At 42.5% G+C, this 20121-nt stretch overlaps 1 protein-coding gene across 4 annotated transcripts; it reads left to right on the plus strand.

The window, feature by feature from the left end:
• The first annotated feature begins 2620 nt into the window (after nucleotides 1-2620).
• gmps (guanine monophosphate synthase) lies at nucleotides 2621-19649 on the plus strand. Of its 4 annotated transcripts, none has more exons than XM_061827871.1 (16): nucleotides 2621-2883; nucleotides 4234-4406; nucleotides 4909-5023; nucleotides 6940-7037; nucleotides 8018-8121; nucleotides 8267-8460; nucleotides 9761-9926; nucleotides 10039-10190; nucleotides 10375-10548; nucleotides 10934-11039; nucleotides 11978-12093; nucleotides 12260-12385; nucleotides 12890-13005; nucleotides 13090-13220; nucleotides 16052-16224; nucleotides 17761-19648. In XM_061827871.1, exons 1-16 carry the CDS (start codon nucleotides 2857-2859, stop codon nucleotides 17860-17862), a joined length of 2073 nt encoding a protein of 690 aa, XP_061683855.1. In that variant the 5' UTR covers nucleotides 2621-2856; the 3' UTR covers nucleotides 17863-19648. The 4 variants fall into 4 exon arrangements, with proteins under 4 accessions (XP_061683855.1, XP_061683854.1, XP_061683856.1 ...); XM_061827870.1 differs by lacking the exon at nucleotides 2621-2883 and adding an exon at nucleotides 2992-3136 and having other exon boundaries at nucleotides 17761-19649; XM_061827872.1 differs by lacking the exon at nucleotides 2621-2883 and adding an exon at nucleotides 3268-3608 and having other exon boundaries at nucleotides 17761-19649.
• The last annotated feature ends 472 nt before the right edge of the window (nucleotides 19650-20121 follow it).

Raw genomic sequence — 20121 nt, forward strand, 5'->3', positions numbered from 1 at the left:
TAAATGTGTTCGGTCGCTACAGCTGACGTGTCAAAACGTAACTGAATTGTTGGTTCCGTTTACATTAGGTTCCTTTTTAGAATGTAGAACTGCGGGTACATTTTATTTAAAAAGAAAAATGGTGTTATGAATATTTTTTTTCATAAAATTAAATATATTTTACCCTACCACAAATATACAAAGAATTTAAATTCTACTATGCATTTTGAAGAGTCTCTCTAATACTGCAAATGTATTCCAAAGTTCTACACCTAAGTAAAGTGTCTTGAGACCTCCTAAAATAGATTCAGAAGTAATTTTAGACTTGTTTTTTTTTCTGTAATATTTGCGTTTCAGATGGATTTTGCCCCACATCATCCCACGTGAGGTACAGTGAGTGGCTGAAGTCTGCTGGGATGCTGACTGATCTGCAGCACCAGTGAGGACAAGCACTATAGGAAAATGAATGAATGGATGAATACAATTAACTAAAACAACGTGAATTCATAAATGATCCATATTTACTCATTTCCATGTCTGCAATAACTTTTTCTGTATTTACTCAAATGTAAAAAGACGTTCATACCGGGGATGCCTCTTGACAATTTTCTGGGATTATATAAGTGAGTAGAAATATATGATTATGGCCAGCTCTAATGTTTTATACCGGACATCCAGATGTTTATGGCACTGTATATTTTATTTGTTATTTGTTTATTTTGGATCTCATAATGAGGTCAAAGCCAACTTGACTTTGTGTTAATATCAAATCCATGAGAAAAATGACACAACTCCATAAAAATTAAAGAATTGGATTGTGTTGTGCCCAAATTAAGATGCTCACTGGTGACACGAAGAGGTAAAATTTGAATTTGTGATCTAAATAAAGTGTGACCTTTATTCTGCTCACAAAAAAAAAAAAAACTTTGCAAGAAAGAGACAAACATTAGGCCTGTAGTAAGAACATTCCGAACTCTGAATGACAGTCTTTGTCTTAGTCTAAAATCATGTTTATTTTTAAGCAGAATCATTCTCGGGGGTTTAAAAGGCCTTTTTCGGAAGGCACCGGTATGCACCCGGCACACCGACCTCAAGTTGGAGCTAATGAACGGCGGCACGCTGAGCCTGGCGGTTGCTATGAGGGCATGTGAAGCTGCTTATCACAACAGATGGCATGTGACAAGTCACAGGCATGCTTGAACATCGCCATGTGACGAGGACAAGCTCATTTGGAAGCATGCAAGCATGCGTCTTTGCCGTTATTTATGAGTGACATTAAATGCAAGGAAACAGGGTGAATATTTTTTTTTCATCCCCATTGTCAAATAATACAGATTGAAAAAGCATTCTAATAAATGTCACACAACAACATTTTTGGTGCGCACATAAGACACGCATTATAAGGCACCCCGCAGGGTGTGATTAAGACTTTTAAGAACACTTTATGGTCGTTATTATGGAGAAGAAAAATTTTGCAAGCTAAATCTGTGAGTATACTATACATATATACATATGATATATATAAATATGCGGGACCTAACAGTGAAGAGTTGGCAGTTTGGGTGTTACATCAAGAGGTTTTCTTGAACAAAACAATATTGTCGCTACACTTGCACTTGTGTTGAAATTTGTTGCACTAGATAGCTTCTTTTAGTTTTGATTCAAAGACGGTTTTACTAAGACAGAAACTGAAACAGCCCAACATATCAAACGGGTGAGGGGGGGGGGGGGGAGAAGAGAAAATGTAAATGTTTGTAGAACACGCTGAAATGTGAATTACAGACATAACAGGTATAATTATTTTTACATATTCACACCAGGGCGGCCCAGTACTGTCACTTGTAGGACTCGTCTCATAATATTCCACTAGTGATAAAACTCGGCGGATCAGCTGGTAAAGCGTTGGCCTCACACTTCTGAGGTCCCGGGTTCAATCCCGGACCCGCCTGTGTGGAGTTTGCATGTTCTCCCCGTGCCTGCGTGGGTTTCTTCCGGGCACTCCGGTTTCCTCCCACATCCCAAAAACATGCTACATTAATCGGACACTCTAAATTGCCCCTAGGTGTGATTGTGAGTGCGGCTGTTTGTCTCGATGTGCCCCACGATTGGCTGCCCACCAGTTCAGGGTGTACCCCGCCTCCTTCTCGTTGACAGCTGGGATAGGCTCCAGCACTCCCTGAGACACTCGTGAGTATAAGCGGCTAAGGAAATGAATGCATCGATGGAAATAGCCCCAAGGCGTGATTGTGACTGCGGCTGTTTGTCTCGATGCCCCCCCGCGATTGGCTGGCGACCAGTCCAGGGTGTACCCCGCCTCCTGCTCGTTGACAGCTGGGATAGGCTCCAGCACTCCCCGCGGCGCTTGTGAGGATAAGCGGTGAAGAAAATGGATGGATGGATGGATGATAAACTCTACCAGTACCAAGTGGTTAGACCGTAACACCAGTTTTCCTATTAGTATACTGTTTTTCTTAAATATATCCATCTTCGGGTTGTTGTCCTACTGGTGCGCTTACTACTAGTAGAAAAATTAGAAAATGGGCCGTGGGATATGGGTTACCTATAAACTCCTCGCGCTTTCCACACACGCTACGCACATTTGACCACAATGAAATGAGTCCTGAGAAGGGGAAAAAGGAGGAGGGACGCTTGACAGTCCCCTCACTCACTTCAGAGCAAGAGGCCAGTGTGTTTTGCCCCATTCAGTCGGCGTGCTGAGTCTGGAGCTAACCGGCGAGCATCTCTCCCTCTCTCTCTCTCTCTCTCTCCCCCTCTTTCTATCTGTCTGTCTCCCTCCCTCTCTCCCTCCCTCTCCCCGAGCGAGAACAGCAAAGCGAAAGGGGAGCGAGCGCTCATTCCAGCACACGGCAGTCCTCCATGGCTATGTGCAACGGAGACAGCAAGGTCGGTGGAGCCGGTAGCAGCAGCGGCAGCCGCTGTGACGTGACTAGCCGCGGGGTCGTGCTTTCACCCCACTGTTCGCTTTAACTGCGACCCGTGTCGATTTGCGTGGAAAGTTGAGTGTGTTAACATTAACCAACCGGGGGTGGGTGGAGGCGGAGGGAGGGAATGTGTGCGGGTGCCCCTGCGCCTGTTGCCGCTTTACGTGACCATGTCGCTCTCGGTTGCTCAGAACGAGGGTCGTCCATTAACTGAGGTTAAACACATAGAGCTATTTGGCCACAATGGCGCCTAGTTTGTCCGCTTTATCACTGGACCCACACCAAAAAGAAGTCACCGCGTGGGTTTAGCATAGCTCCGCTAACTTAGCTGCGCTCAGTACGTGCTAACATGCTAAATGCTCATTACTGTTTATTTGTACAGCGCAGCTACGGGTGCGACACTGGCACAATTTGTTAGCTTGAGCAGCTAAATTGACGAAATTGCACTTCTCCCGGCGGGTTGCTACCAAGAAAGCGTCGCCTTTCAACATTTTGACAGTGACACAAAACCTCTGGCTAGCTAATTCGTTCGGCCACTGTCACAAACTTGGAGCGTTTAGTCCTTTGACAGCTTACTAACGCCGTTTACGAGCTTGACGGAGGCAAACATCTCTTTTTTGCAGTCAGATTTTTTTGAAACTTTCTATTCCTGTGCAAGTGTGCTATCGCTTAACCTTACTGATGATGGTGTGTGTGTGTGTGTGTGTTAAGGGGCGCTTGGCTGATAGACGGGAGAGAACCGAGCGTAGTATAAACCACGTGGGTTGATGTTGTTCCCCCGTTCTCATGTCAATATGTTCTTGAGCCAGGCACACACGTGTGTCTTTTAAGGTTAATCGAACCGTGCATCTAATCTGTGAAAAATTGTGTTTTCCCCAAGAATTTTCCTGCAGGAGACCCAAATTACAAGTGGTCTCTTCCAATGATGCTGGGCAAATTTTGATTGTATTTTTTGGTTGATCTGGAACTCGAACCGACTAAAAAGTGGTAAACCCATTTAAAACATATGTAATTTTGTCTCGACGACAAAAAAAATATTCCCATTCAAAAAGAATGCATGCCTCGGGTTTTGAAATGCAGTATATTTGTGACATCCGCTCATGAGTTGCATGTGATTTTTCACATGAGTTCAGTTGTTTCAACTCGATCATTTAGAGCTTCTCAGTCACATGCCATCAATGAGGAGTCACTGAGTCAAATTCCTCTGGTGGACTATAGACGGGGGTCTCGTTTTAGTCAAGTAGTGAGTTAGTAATAATTTAGACTTGTTTCATGAACGCAGGTGTACTTTGGTGACCGTGATTCTCTTTAGCTGCAGATTGGCAGCGTGGAGCAGAATGGGTCATACGAGGGAGCCGTGGCCATCCTGGATGCTGGCGCCCAGTACGGGAAGGTCATCGACAGACGTGTGCGGGAGCTGTGTGTACGCTCCGAGATCCTCCCGTTGGAGACCCCGGCCTTTGCGATTCGAGAACAAGGTTACAGGTATATGTATATGATGTATTTTACTCAATTTTCTACACAGGGATGCTTCTGCTTAAGTTGTTTGTTTTTGTTTTTTTAACCTACAGCAGAGCATCTGACAGTTTCCTCCCATTGAAATAATGAAAAATATAATAATCTGTTTGCTGTTTGTGTGTTTTATTTATTCATATTTATATAACACAACTGTGAACGGACTACTCATAAAATCCTTTTTGATTCTTCAGCCAGTGTTTTTTCTTCATATTCAATGATAGACGTGTAAAAACAAGTTAACCATAACAATAAAATACTCCCTACTGGGTATACTTTGCTGGAAAATCATAAAGCGAGTTTCCTGATACAATTTCCAGTGTATATTCTTCTTTTCACATCATTCTTCATTTGTTGATGCTGCTTATTTGGAATGTGGCATTAAAAAGCACCGACAAGCCAAAGTGAAAGTAAAACAAACCCAGGGTAACGCTCTGTTGTTTGCTAAGCTTCAATGTCGTCATTTTTTTAGGGCAATCATCATTTCAGGGGGACCTGCGTCTGTGTACGCAGAGGATGCACCATGGTTCGACCCTGCTATATTCACCATAGGAAAGCCTGTCTTGGGGATTTGCTATGGAATGCAGGTACTAGTCTTTTGTTTGTCCATGATATGATTTGTGATGCCCTTATCCTGTAGGGCTCGTGCACCTATGTCATAAAATCACATGACTTTTCTTTACGTTGCCATATTGCCGGTCTAACAAAGCATTGTTCAATCCTAAATCGGTTGGCGACGACACGAAAATATGTCTTATAGCACGACGCCCAGATTCTTGTCTGATACCTTTAGACATTTAGAAGGTGAAAATAAACAAAGGTACGTGGAACAATTAGATAAACTCTGCATTGAGGACCCATACTTAATGCTGAAGTCTATGTTTTTGCTGAAAAGAAATTGGACTGTTAATTTGCTTCCGCTTGTCTTGGACAACTGGATCTACACATGGATCTGGTGAGTAAATCGTTGAGATTTACACAGAAAAGTTTGAAAGCGTATGAAAGTCTGGACACATACGAATACTTTGTTGCAGGATCTGTTCTCAATCAGAAATAAATCCCACATAGTGACGGGTTGACGGCTCGTGAACGCGGAAGCGTGTTCGGCCACATGTTAACCTTTGCCGGAATCCATCGATCTTTTCAGCTCGTATTCAATCCAAATACCAATATTTGAATAAATGACCCCTGGTTTTACACAAACTCACATTCATTAACTATGATTGGGGGAAAAAAAAAAAGAGGACGGAGTCGTCTCCACGGAACATACACGGAAGCGATTGTGGCCACACTTAACCTCCGTAAACCTTTGCGACAGACGCGTTGTTCTCAAATGAGTCAACTTGGCATTATAAATACTTCTTGGTAATTTGAGATTGATAAGAATAATTCCTCCCTGAAATGAAGTGATGGTTAGACAGGCGTGTGTGTATTTTGGTTGGGCACCACCCATCATTTTTAATTGCTGAAATCCATCAATGTTTTCTGGTCTTTTCAGCTGGCATTCCACAGAATGATCTCTTTGGATATCTGTCTCGTCTGTTGTGACAACTAACAGCACAACAGGTCTCGGGTATTGTAAATATTCTCCTCTGGTTCAATGTCAAGCAGCTCTGTTTGACCGGCTATATGGCGCCGTGAAAATGGTAACGTCACATGCAGGAGCTCTATAAGGAAGGCCGTTGTTTGGAAAATCATTACACCAAGTGTCTTCTTCTTCTTCTTCTTTTTCTTTCGGCTTGTCCCGTTAGGGGTCGCCACAACGTATCATCTCAGATGAATGCACATTTGTTTGGCACAGTTTTACGCCGGATGCCATTACACCAAGTGTCACCTAAGAAAAAATACCAAGATCGCCACCTATCAACATCAAAATACAGTAGTGTAGTAGGTCCATGTGTTTTAGTCCTAAAAAGTACAACAAAAATTGTACTTGTCGTTTGAACATTAACAGTGTACTTAAATACAGGGTAAGTCCCCCCCCCCAAAAAAAACCCTAATGATTCAACTAAAATGCACTGCATGTAAATGTTCAAATTTGTAGGGAAATAGTTATGTAAAAATGGGTCAGTTCAAGATTAAAAGTAAATGTATTAAACTTAAAGTTAAATACAAGTGAACAGTATTCAGGCAGGGATTCTTTTGTGTACGACTAGAGGGGGTGAGCATACCACTAGTGGTACACATGCCACACTGATAGTCATTGTCAGAGTAAAAGGAAGATGTTCTCAGTGTATTCACTCTGAGTAACCTCCACTTTACATTGATTTCCTGGCTGCTGTTCTGCTGTCATGGCCCAGCTGGGATTTCATCATCTTGCTTCAAGGGCACATTGAGACTAACTGAGGGAGATAAAAGCATCATTAATTCTCTTTCCCAGGCAGCTTGGATATCTTAACCATCAGCTTTCTGTTCTGTTTCATATTCCTTCATTCTGCTCGTCATTAGTGCATCAAACGAAAGGATGTTTGTTGACATGTCTTCTGCTTTTCCCCATTTCCAGATGATGAATAAAGTTTTTGGCGGTACAGTTCACAAAAAATGTGTAAGGGAAGATGGGGTGTTCAATATTGGAGTGGATAACACCTGCTCACTCTTCAGGTAATATTTTTTTTACGTTTTTTCTTTTTATCATAGTTTATGAACCAGTTTGTGTAGTGCAGGACTGTCCAAAACTCAAAGAATTTTTTTGTGACATTGTGACATTCTTTTTCTTAACTTAATTTAACACCCCATAACAAATCAATCGGTAGGTAAACATGTATTTGTTTTTATAATTATACCTCTTTTAAGTGATTCAAGTGAAAAGTCAAGCTGAGCAGGCGAGAAAGCACAAGCAAACAATCACGTTCGATACTACCGTAATTTCCGGCCTATAAGCCGCCACTTTTTTCACACGTTTTCAACCCTGCGGTTTATGCGGTGATGCGGCTAATTTGTGCATATTTTCTAACGGCCGCCAGGGGGCACTCGAGCGGAAAAGGTGAGAGCGAGGCCGGTGGAATGTATGTGCCGAAGAAGCGACTTTTACCAGTCCGGCCCTGTTAGCGCTCCTGCTACTGCCGTTTCTCAGTGATTTCTACCGGCATGTTTTTTATTTTTTCTAACATTAGCGTTAGCACGGCGACAGCATGAGACTCTCTGTGTACAGTCTTTTTTTTGTAAATATCTCATCTTTCAATGTGGGTACAGCCGTGCCGTATGTATGTACCAAATAGTATTTCCTTTACAAATGTACTGGGTGAGGCTTATAACCAGATGCGCTCTGTAGGCCGGGAATTACGGTACTTGCTGTAACTGAATTGTCTTCATCATCCAGATGGTATGAATGGAAATGTTATTTTGTAGTTTTGAATTAATTTTCACTGTATACAAGTATTTATTTATGTATTTGTTGTGGTAGCTGTAGTAGTAGTCAGGCGCGTTGCACCCGGTGAACGCATCCGCGGCAGCACATACCCAATGAGTTGTTTGACCACTTCGAAGGCACGGTGTGTTAAGTGCAGTGTGAAAATTCCTTTTGACTGACGCTTTCCCTGGAAAGTTGCCAGACCGTACCTGTTTTGTGTTGATCTCATCAGAGGCCTCCAGAAGGAGGAAGTGGTTCTGCTGACCCACGGAGACAGTGTGGATAAAGTGGCCGATGGCTTTAAAGTGGTGGCCCAGTCAGGAAACATCATTGCTGGTATGAGATGATTACTTCATTTATTTCAGTTTTAAAGACAAACATAATGCTACCCTAAAGAAAATGCAAATATCGCATCACATTGCTTTCTGATTGATGTCATGACATGATTTATGACAGCCTCTGTGCGTGTTTTGGCTGCCAGGTATTGCCAACGAGCAGAAGAAGCTGTATGGAACTCAGTTTCATCCCGAGGTCGACTTGACAGAGCGTGGCATGGAGATGCTCCGCAACTTCCTCTTTGAGATTGCAGGATGCCCGAGCAACTTCACTGTCCAGAACCGCCAGCAGGCCTGCATCAGTGACATCATAGAAAAAGTCGGCAAGTCCAAAGTGTTGGTGAGTGGGACATTGGAACAAGTCGCTTGATTTTGCACCACATTATTCAGTTCAGAAATGGAATACGAAGGGGGGGGGGGGGAATTGAAAAATCCTTCCACAACTTTGTGTATTTCTGTGTTTGTTAGCCACTTGGGAAGCAGTGACCGCATCAGATGAGGCAATTAAACAGTCAAATGAAACAGTTCTCTCTGAAAAGTGCCTGTCGACTTCCTGAGTGCCTTTTTATAAACTAGGCTTCATCTCAGGGGAGTGTACGTGAGATAAGAACGTTTCTTGGCTCATAACGTTTTATTTAAAGGGTACCCTCGCAGCTCATCCCAGTATGTCATCAGTGATCCTGTCAGCTTGAGGAAAAAAATAATATTAAATTCATTGATTTACCGGTGTACCACATTCAGGGTTTTTTTTTTTTTTTGAGGGGGTGGGTGTATTTTCAGTCCAAATAGAGCAGGAGAGTAAAGTTTTTATTTGCAGCTTCCTGTTAAGGATAACCATCAGTTGCTCTACAGCTTGTTGTATTTCTTTAAATGGTCTAAAAATGTGTGTGTGTGTGTGGTGTGTGTGTGTGTGTGTGTGTGTGTGTGGGGAGAGAGAGAGAGAGAGAGAGAGAGAGAGAGAGGAGAGAGAGAGAGAGGAGAGAGAGAGACCCCCCCCATCGTGAGTTTTTATCTCACTGGGGCCTCTACTCCCCCAAGGTTGAGTCAAGAAGGGCATCCGGCGTAAAAACTGTGCCAAACAAATATAAGCGTTCATCTGAGATGTCATCCTGTGGCGACCCCTCGCGGGACAAGCCCATATATATGTATTTATATGTATGTTATCATGATTTTATGTCATGTAACTGATAACATTTCTTATAAGGCATGATTATCTGTTGTGCTTGGCATGCTTTTATAATGTGGTTGTATGTATGTATGTGTGTGTACATATATATATATATATATATATATATATATATATATATACACACTGAATACATTTGTCTTTTGTTGACTATAGTTACTTTGTTTCTTATTTATTATTGTTTATATTGCTTAAACCTGAAGAAGATTCTGCTGCTTGAATGGTGTTTACTAAATGATGATTTTGTATTCAGGGAGTGATTTCCCAGCACTATGCCACAGCATATTAGTGTGAGACCTCTCCTGTGGGAAATAATCCAACTTCACTTAATTGCTCCAATAATTATGTATTTACTACCAATAATGTATCTTTGTTCATCTTTCTGAGGGATGCAGTGTTGTTTGTCAGCAAGACTTATTCATCGTAGTGACCTTGTGTATTCTGATTGTTTCAGGTGTTGTTGAGCGGTGGCGTTGACTCAACCGTATGCACAGCCCTCCTTAACAAAGCTTTGAACCAGGACCAAGTGATCGCAGTTCACATTGACAATGGCTTCATGAGGAAGCGGGAGAGTCAGAGTGTAGAGGAGGCCCTCACAAAACTGGGCATCAAACTCAAAGGTAGTGCGCTCTAAAGGTTTAGATGCTTTAGCGCGTCAAATGTCAATACTGTGTCTGCATAACCAATTTCTGTTTTCTGGTCTTCGGCCTTTCGCTCTGCCAATGTGCTCAGTGGTGAATGCGTCACACACTTTCTACAATGGAACAACAACACTTCCCATCTCGGAGGAGGACAGAACTCCCCGGAAGAGGATCAGTAAGACCTTGAATATGACCACCAACCCCGAAGAGAAAAGGAAAATTATTGGGGATACATTTGTCAAGGTATGTAAAAATCTTCTCTTGTTCATCTATTTTACATTGATTTTAATTTTGACATTTAGTCTACACTTGCACAATTATTTTTATGGTGGCCTGACGTTAGTTTGTGACTCCTTGCTTTAATTCTCTTTTTTTGTTGTTGTTGTTGTAACTTCTATGACAGTTTATAGATTGTGTTGTTTTGCAGGTGGCAAATGAGGTGATAGGAGAAATGAATCTGAAACCAGAAGAGGTTCTTTTAGCTCAGGGTACCCTGAGACCAGATCTCATTGAGAGTGCCTCTCATCTTGCCAGCGGGAAGGCAGAGGTCATCAAAACACACCACAATGACACAGAGCTCATCCGCAAACTCAGAGATGAGGTAAATAATTTGCAGATCATTCTTGCAGCATGTACATTTGTTTGCTTGTGTACAAATACTGTCAATTTTGTACCATCAATCATACACATTATTCATTACATTATGTGACCACTTGTCAATATGTCCAGCATGTGTATTAGTCACAAAAAAAAGGAGAAAGTGTCGTATGAGGAGTCTTGACAGCGGAGACTTTGCAAAATCATAAACCTTGTGTTCTCTTGACCCGGAAGGGTAACTTTGCCAGTGGAAAAGTAAAAGATTCATACATAACTGTAATGCACTTTATTCTCTTTTCTATTGCTCAGGCTTTATTTGAATAGAACTGCAAACCCAAGTGTGTTTATTTCTGTTACAATGCGAATTGTACTGCTCTGTGATCCTCCAGGGAAAAGTCATTGAACCATTGAAAGATTTCCATAAAGATGAGGTCCGAGCACTCGGGAGAGAATTGGGCCTGCCAGAGGAGATAGTCTCGCGGCATCCTTTCCCTGGCAAGTACAAAATCACATAAACAAACACACACTGTATAGTTTATCTAGTTTAACAAATATGTGCAAAGGCTTCTTTATACTGGCACGTGCGGCGACTGCGCGTAGTTTGCCTTTGCACTCGAGTGCAATGCACGTGCTCAGTTTTGTACTCCAGTTCTTCTCAAGAAAGAGATGTCAATATGGCTGATATTAGCTTGGATGCCACATTTTGGTCTTTTCCGGTAGCGGTTTTTACTTTCCTTTCTGTAACAAGGAACAAAGCAACAACAATTGGGACTGTCGAAGCGTGTCTGCTTGAACAAATTGACCTAAATGACCAGATGATATGTTTAATTATGCTGCAAATTCGATCGGGAAGGCGGCGGCCTAGAGGGTGTGTGGAGCTGGGAGGAACGGTGAGTATGTCATCGCAGTATGAGGCTAAACGAGCCAATCATGAAAGATGAGCTCAGTGCTTTTGCCCATGAAGCAATTTTATTTATTTTAATGTGTGCATGGCAAGCTACGCAGAGTTATTTTGTGGGCCAATGCGTAGGTCATGTAATGCAGTGCGGGTGTTGTTGACCACGCGACTGAGGGCCCTTTAAAGCGGTTCTCGGTTTACAACAGTTCTGACGTGTCATAGAACGGTGTGCAATGAAACAGTTACCACAACTCATGTTTTTCACTTTATTAATATTTATGGTCTGCAAGTGTTTTTTTCACAGAAATATGAACTTTTTTTAACTGGGTTAGTGTAGGTACAGTGATAGATGACAGCACGTTTCGACTTGCATTACAGATTACGTCTCCACCATAGAAACGTAACGTAACGTAGTCGTAAACGGGACGGCCTGTACAGGAGAATTTGCATTAACGAACAGTTCATAAAATGACTGACTGATAAGTTTTCCCATGGTATTTTTTTTGTTCAGTCTTTCTCTTTCCTTCATATGTAGGTCCCGGTCTGTCCATCAGAGTCATTTGCGCAGAGGAGCCGTACATTTGCAAAGACTTTGCCGAAACCAATAACATCCTCAAAATTGTCACAGACTTCTCTGCTAGTGTCAAAAAGGTCAGTGTTTTTGTTCCAATACATATTCCACACTGTGACCGGTCAGTCATAAAATGAGTGAGGACAATAAATATTTGCCTCTCTTAAAATTCAAACAAGGCTGATCCCGTGTAAACTGTTGGGCCCCAATGATGGTTTTGAGAGTTTCTGTCGTTCTCGTTTCCAGCCACATACCTTGCTGCAGAGGGTCAAGTCGTGCATATCAGACGAGGAGGAAGAGAAGCTCATGCAGATCACCAGCCTTCATTCACTTAATGCCTTCCTGTTGCCCATCAAAACTGTTGGCGTCCAGGTGATGGGTTTGTCATTTGTTTGAGCACATCCAGCTGCTCCGTAGTCAAGTCTGGACTTATTCGTCATCTCCTGTTGTTTCCATCTGCAGTAGACTTGTCTTACCCCACCCAAAGTTACACCCATGTTTATTTAAACTGGTGTCCTCTCTCCAGAAGGAAAACTTAGAGCTGTCTGTTTCACATTTTCTATATCTGATGAAGTGAAAATTGTGCTCAATGTTCCAACTGGGCAAAAACATAATTTTCATGTTGTTAAAAGTAACTTAGTGTCGCTGAAAGAACCATTGACTAGACTGCTACTGCGCTCGGTTTGGTTTTCCTTTTACTTCCCGTTTTCTCACTAAGGTTTTAATTTTAGCCCAAACCTCAAAAGTGTGGTGGAGACAGTAGACAAACATTGTCTGTTTTTAACTCCTCTTTCCCCTGAGCAATGCTAGGGTGAAAGTTCGAGTTTTGATTGTTCTCATATATACACACTAAATAATGGATTTTCTCCTATCCAGGGAGATTGCCGCTCTTACAGTTATGTGTGTGGTGTCACAAGCAAAGAATCACCTCATTGGGAATCTCTAATGTTCCTGGCCAGACTGATCCCTCGCATGTGCCATAGCATCAATAGGTAACACGTACAGCTGAGAATTCTGTGATAAGTGGCGATTTCATATCTACACCAATGTTTTTCTTGCTCCTTCCCACTTTTTAGAGTCGTCTATGTGTTTGGGTCCCACGTGAAGGAGTCACCAATCGATATCACTCCGACTTTCCTGACCACAGGTGTTCTAGGCACGCTCAGACAGGCTGACTTTGTTGCTCATTCTATCCTCAGAGAGTCAGGTGAGTGTTTGGTTTTAAAAATAAATCAACAAAAAAAAAAAACAGAATTTGGAAATTATTTGTTACCCACTTGGAACGAGTTAGTTAAGAGGCTATTGGAGGTAGTGGAGCACTGGTAGTAACTACTGCTACTTAAAAATGTCTTAGAAGACACAAAAGTTTCCTTTTGAGGAGTGATGTAACGGCACTAGCTGCATATTTGCACCAACAAGGGGAATGTCTCATAACCACACGGGCAAACGTGTTACTTGAGAAAATGTTCCTCTCCGATGTGTGTTGTTGTTTTAATTTTTTTTTACGTAATGGCAGACCACCTGTGATTTCATTCTAGAGTATTTACCGGAATTGTGGTATGTGGTGAAATGTTACAGTCGTGTTCGAAATAATAGCAGTCCAATGTGATTAACCAGATGAATCCATGTTTTCTCTATAGATGTTTTATTGATACACGTCAAACAACTTGGTTTCAAATCAATTTGAGTCAATTACATCCTGAATTCTAGAATGGCCAGACGTCACCAGATGCTGGATTTTTATCCCTGGTAATGTTCTGCCAGGCCTCTATTGCAAATGTCTTTAATTTCAGCTCATTCTCGGAGCATTTGCTCTTCAAATTTGTTTTCAGCAAGTGTAATGCTTGCTCATTCGGATTCACGTCAGGTAATCGACTGGGCAATTGTATACGTTTCCCTTCTTTGCCTTTTGTTGTTTTTGCAGTACGTTTCGAGTGACTATCCATTTTCACTGTAAAGCGCTGTGTAATGAGTTCAGAAGCATTTGGATGAATACGACCAGGCAGTATTACAGAAACGGACAAAAAAAATGTTCTGCTGCTTTTGTCAGCAGTCACAAACAGCAAAAAAAGCCAAGAGAATTTGCTCTGTTGAGAGCCATATATGCCCACGCCAGACACCAGCACCACGCTTTACTGACTGCTTGGTATATTTTGGATAATGAGCAGTTTTTTCCCTTCTCTTCTCATCACTCTGGCACAAGTTGCTCTTTGTCTCAGCTGTCCACAGGATGTAGTTCTACAACAGTAAAGCCTTTTTTTAGATGTTTTTTTGCCATGTTCTAAATCTGGCCTCCCTCTTTTTTTTGAGGCTCACCATTGATTTACATCTTGTGGTGAACCGTCTGTATTCACTCTGGTGAAGTTCTCTCTTGATTAAATTGACCGACCTCCAGGAGCGTGAGCTACCAACTCTTATAAAGGGTTTTTTTTCTTCATCAGGGGAAAGATTTTTTTCAGTTTGGCGCGTCACAGTGCAGCTGGACAATAACCCAAAGCATACTGCGAAAGTGACTAAAGTGTTCTTTAAGACAAAGAAATGGAATGTTATGGAATGCCCAAATCAGTCACATGAACTGAAGCCAATCGAGTATACATTCCAAAAACTGAAGGTAAAATGCCCAAGAACAAGTGCAGTAGGTATTGACGAGAGTTGCCGTTGAGGCCTGGCAGAGAATCACCAGGGATGAAGTCTAGTGTCTGTGAGTTTCAGACTTCAGGCTGTAACTGACTGCAACAAATTTGCACCCAAGTATTAAAAAGGCAAAGTTTGATTTGTGATTAATTTGTTCCATTACTTTTGGTCCCTTTAAAAAGTGGGAGACACAGATCCAAACTGTAATTCCTACACTGTTCTCATGATTTAGATGGGAATACCCACAAATTACAGCTGAACGTCTGCATTTTCATCCATCCATCCATCCATTCATCCATCCGTTTTCTTAGTCACTTGTCCTCACGAGGGTCGCGGGGAGTGCTGGAGCCCATCAAAGCTGTCAACAGGCAAGAGGTGGGGTACACCCTGAACTGGTAGCCAGCCAATCTCAGGGCAGATAGAGACAAACAGTCGCGCTCACAACCACACCTAGGGCCAATTTCGAATTTGTTTTTGGGATGTGGGAGGAAACCAGTGTGCCCGGAGAAAACCCACACAGGCACTGGAAGAACATGCAAACTCCACACAGGCGGGGCTGGGATTGAACCCGGGTCTTCAGAACTGCGAGGCCAATGCTTTACCAGCTGATCCACCGTGACGTCTTGTTCATTTCATTTAAAATCCTTTATGGTGCTGGAAAGATAAGAATTGTTGATCCATAAATCCATTTTCCCCACTGATTAGCCTCACTTGGGTTGTAGGCGTGCCAGAGCCTATCCCAGCTACCTTCAGGCGAGAGGCAGGGTAAACCCTGAACTGGTTGCCACAGGGCGCAAATTTTGAAGACATCTCATTCATTTGCTACTTTGGAGCAGTAACAACTGTTCTAAAGTCAAAGCCAGATCTCATGAAATAAAGAAAAATATTTACTTTTGTAACTGGTCATTATTGCATCATTTGTGACATAGAATTTTGCTGAGTTCGTGGATAATGCTATAAATTTCATACGTGCATAACAGTGACTTTCCAGCCTCCAAACATGCTCTTTCCTATACAACCAAACTGGCCTGAGATAACCCCTCTCCTTGTTTGGGTGCTTATCTATAGATTTTTTTCTCACACTGAGAATGCATGTTTTACTTATTTAGTTAAGCAATTTGTTGTATTCCACCACCAAATGACTAACTTATAGGCAAATGTGTACACACACACACACATATATATATATATGTATATATATATATATGAAGAGTTTGTTTTCAAAACGAGACATAGGCATTTTTTTCAGATTTACGAAGCTCGCGCCAAAATTATCCATTCGGAGCTGGATAATTTTGTCGCGAGTTTCGTAAATCTGAAAAAAAGGCCTATGTCTCGTTTTGATAACAAACTCTTCATATATTTTTGGGATAGCCGTAAAAGCTGTACCACTTTTCATTCCAGGCTACTCCGGAAAGATCAGCCAGATGCCAGTCATCCTGACGCCCCTGCACTTTGACCGCGACCCACTGCAAAAGCAGCCATCCTGCCGACGCTCTGTAGTGGTCCGCACCTTCATCACCAGCGACTTCATGACAGGCATTCCCGCCACGCCGGGCAACCATATACCAGAGGAGGTACGACAAGGTTCATGGTTCCAAACGGGCCAGATGTTAGCATAAATGTTACGATAATTATAAAGCCTCAAAGAGCTGCTACATTACAACACGCATGGATTAGCAACACAAAGAAACTCATGGGCAAATATTTTCTCCGCACCGTGGGAAGTGTTTCTGGAGTTTACATTTAGGGAGCGCCTCTGCTCTTTGTTTTGCTCTAAATTAAGTTGCATCACTTCTCGTGGACTTGAGTGATGCCAGGCATGCTGTGGCACAACATGGCACTACAGTACACTGAAGGCCCACGCCTCTAAATTTTGATCTTGTCAAAATCTGCGCTATAATTAACTGTGATGTGGCAGGGATACATATTCATCTTTTATATTAAAAAAGAACATACCGTAATTTCCGGCCTACAGAGCGCACCTGTTTATAAGCCTCACCCAGTACATTTGTAAAGGAATTACCATTTGGTACATACATAAGCCGCACTTGTGTAAAAGCTGCAAGTGCCCACATTGAAACATGAGAGATTTACACAGAAAGACGGTACACAGAGTTTTCAAAGTTTTAATACCTTAGCTTAGCTTAACATAGCAACAAAACGGTAGCACAAAAAGGCCTGGTAAAAATAAATAAATAAATAAAACATAACGGTAAAAAAAAAAAGCCACGGCAGCTACACAGTAGCAACACGGTAGCACAGCACTAACTGGGTCAGTTAAAAAAAACATACCTAAATCACTGAGATGCGGCAGCAACACGGTAGCATGGCACTAATGCTTGTGTGGCACTAACACGGCCACTTAAAAAAGAAAACATACCGGTAAAAATCACTTGAGACGCAGCAGCAACACGCTAGCACAGCGCTAAATGGGCCAGTGTGACGGTCTGAGCGCTCCCGGTCCTGAAAAGTCTTCTTGTGATTAATGCGCTTGCACGTATATTTTTAAACTTCTCGCCAGTCTGATAAATCCCCATCCATGCTACAGCATGTGCCATTCGACAACTTGTTGCCGAGTGTTCATGCTCGCTTTGGATGTCTCAGAAAGAGCAACACAGCTAACGTACATAGATGTGTATATCTTTTTATCAACTTTTGTTTTAAGAGTAGGTGAGGGTTAGGTTATAACGTATGTTAGCTCCCTCTATGTAGAAGAAGAGGAACTATGAGACCAGGGGATTTCTCAGTAAGCGTTTGCTACGTGCCCAGAGTTCCCCTGTTAGCAACGCATGCGCATTAATCACAAGGAGACTTTTCAGCACGGGGTAGCACTCAGAACTTCACACCGATTTAAAAAAAAAAAAAAAAAAAAAAAAATCATGCCGGTAAAAGTCACGTCCTTGGCACATATATTCCACCGGTCTCACTCTTACCTTTTACACTCATGTGCCCCCTTGCGACCGTTAGAAAAAATTAGCCGCATCACCGCAATAAGCCGCAGGGGTTGAAAGCGTGTGGAAAAAGTCGCGGCTTATAGGCCGGAAATTACGGTGTGCATATATTTATATGATTGTTAAAAGATATTCAAAATGTACTTCCCCCTCCCCCAGGTGGTGCTAAAGATGGTCAACGAGATCAGAAAAATCCCAGGCATCTCCAGAGTCATGTACGACTTGACCTCCAAGCCACCTGGCACCACAGAGTGGGAATAAAAAAAAATGAAAAAAAAAAAAAGAAATTGAAAAAGAAATAACATGGCAGTAATAGTAGACACAAACACACACACACACACACAAAGATGCAGTGCACAAACAAGTTATCAGCGAAGGCTGGTGAACTCGTCACAACCTTTCATCTCCTCCGTACGCCCCCCCCCCCCTTTTTCGTCAACATTCCCAAGGACGACAGACTAGGCATCCCCGCTGTGATTGGTGCTCCTTTATCCCCTTGTCTTAATATTTTTGGTGATCAGTATTGATGATGATTTTTTTTTTTTTTTTTTTTCCACGTTCAAAAATCTTTAAAAAGTTCTTGGTTCCCTTTTGTTGTGACGTCTACCTTCACAACGGAGCGACAAGATGCTGTGAACATTTTAGGTTGTGGATGTTTCATTGCGGGATGAGCACAGAATATAACCTCGATTATGAAAAGAGCAGAAAGAAATTTGGTTCATCCCCTCCCCCCCCCCCCGGCCCTCACTTTACACGCACCCCTTTTGTCAAAGGTTGTCTTCTTGTAGTGGGTCCGAATGTGTTCATCCACTTATTTTCCACTTTCTACCTGTATACTGTGCTTTGGAGACGGTCGGTCGGCTGTCAGACGTGGCGTGGAACCGGCCGCCCCATACGTGTGACCAATTAACATTTTGTAAGGTCGTTTTTTTGCCAAAAGTTCGATGTTTGTCTTCAGCACCCCCTGGTGGTCATCACGGACAACATCCTTACCAATATACTATAGTTCTGTGGTCCCCAACTACCGGACCGGTCCCGGGCCGTGATTCATCCTTCTGAAAATTATGTTTTATTGCAACCGTTAACTCTCACGCGCCAGGTCTGCTCTGCTAAAAAAAAAAAAATGCAGTTGTAGGCTTCTGCTGGAGAAAGGTCGAAATACTTTCACTGAATTAAAAGATTATCGCCACTGAGGAGCTGCAGATCTGCAACATGGCAACTCTAAACCGGTCCGCGGTGCAAAAAGGTTGAGGGGACACTGCTGTAGTTCGATTGAAGCGCTGCAGGAGGCCTCATGGGTAACTTTATATGTGCCTGTTTTTTAATTTGTTTTGTTTTGTTTTCCTCTAATGTGATAATATTTCTGGACTCAGCTATTTCCAGAATACAATACAATCCGTTTTCCTCACTAGGCTGCAATCTGTGGGCTTTTTAAACCCACCATAATCATTTGTGAGATGTGGGTCGTCTTTTGTTGCTGCTCTTTGCACATTTTGTTCCTTTTTTTTTTTTTTTTTTGAACGTCAAGCTTTCAGGCTTCCATCGACGTAAGCCAGTCGTTGGGAGGAGCGGCCATGTTAGATGCTTAACTGTGGTGTGTCACATGTTCCATTTAAAACTGCAAATGTTCTTCTATTATGGATCGACGACTATAATTCATCCTCGCCATCTAAATGTTGCGCAGCTCAGGTTTAACTGAGTTGGAACCAAATCATGGTCAAGGCGGTTCTGTGCCTCTACGCCCAGTGTCACTTACGTCAGAGTAAATCGTTTCGACACCATTTTGTGTCTCCGTCTCGCTCATCTGCCTTTTAGTGTATATTTTTTGTCATGCCTCGGTGGAAAAGAGCGGCATGATCTCGTAAACATCTGTAATTGAATTAAACTGCAATATCCGCTGTTATGTTATGCAATTCCATATCTGAAGGTCTTTTTTTTTTTTTTTGGGGTCATATTTCGTTAGTAACGTGCCTCAAACCAAGCCACTGCATGCAGTTTCAACAATGATGAAATTTATACGACGAAAACTGAGCTTTAATAAAGATCTCCATGTTGAAACCTCTCAGCTCACCCCTCTGCTCTGTTCTTAAGAGTATTTCCTGGTGTACCTTTTGTGTTGTTGGTCATCTAGCTAGAAATAACAAAGTTGCAAAAGCCTGACAAATAAATATATCCATCGATTTTCTTAGCTGCTTATCCTCACAAGGGTCGCGGGAGTGCTGGAGCCTATCCCAGCTGTCAACAGGCAGGAGGCGGGGTACACCCTGAACTGTTTGCCAGCCAATCGCAGGGCACATCGAGACAAACAGCCACACTCAAAATCACACCTAGGGGCAATTTAGAGCATCCGTTCATTTCCTTAGCCGCTTATCCTCACGAGGGTCGCAGGGAGTGCTGGAGCTGATCCCTGCTGTCAACGGGCAGGAGGCGGGGTACACCCTGAACTGGTCGCCAGCCAATTGCAGCGCATATCGAGACAAACAGCCGCACTCACAATCACACCTATGGGCAATTTAGAGT

This window comes from Syngnathoides biaculeatus, chromosome 8, assembly GCF_019802595.1.
Source record: "Syngnathoides biaculeatus isolate LvHL_M chromosome 8, ASM1980259v1, whole genome shotgun sequence".
Classification (NCBI taxonomy): domain Eukaryota; kingdom Metazoa; phylum Chordata; class Actinopteri; order Syngnathiformes; family Syngnathidae; genus Syngnathoides; species Syngnathoides biaculeatus.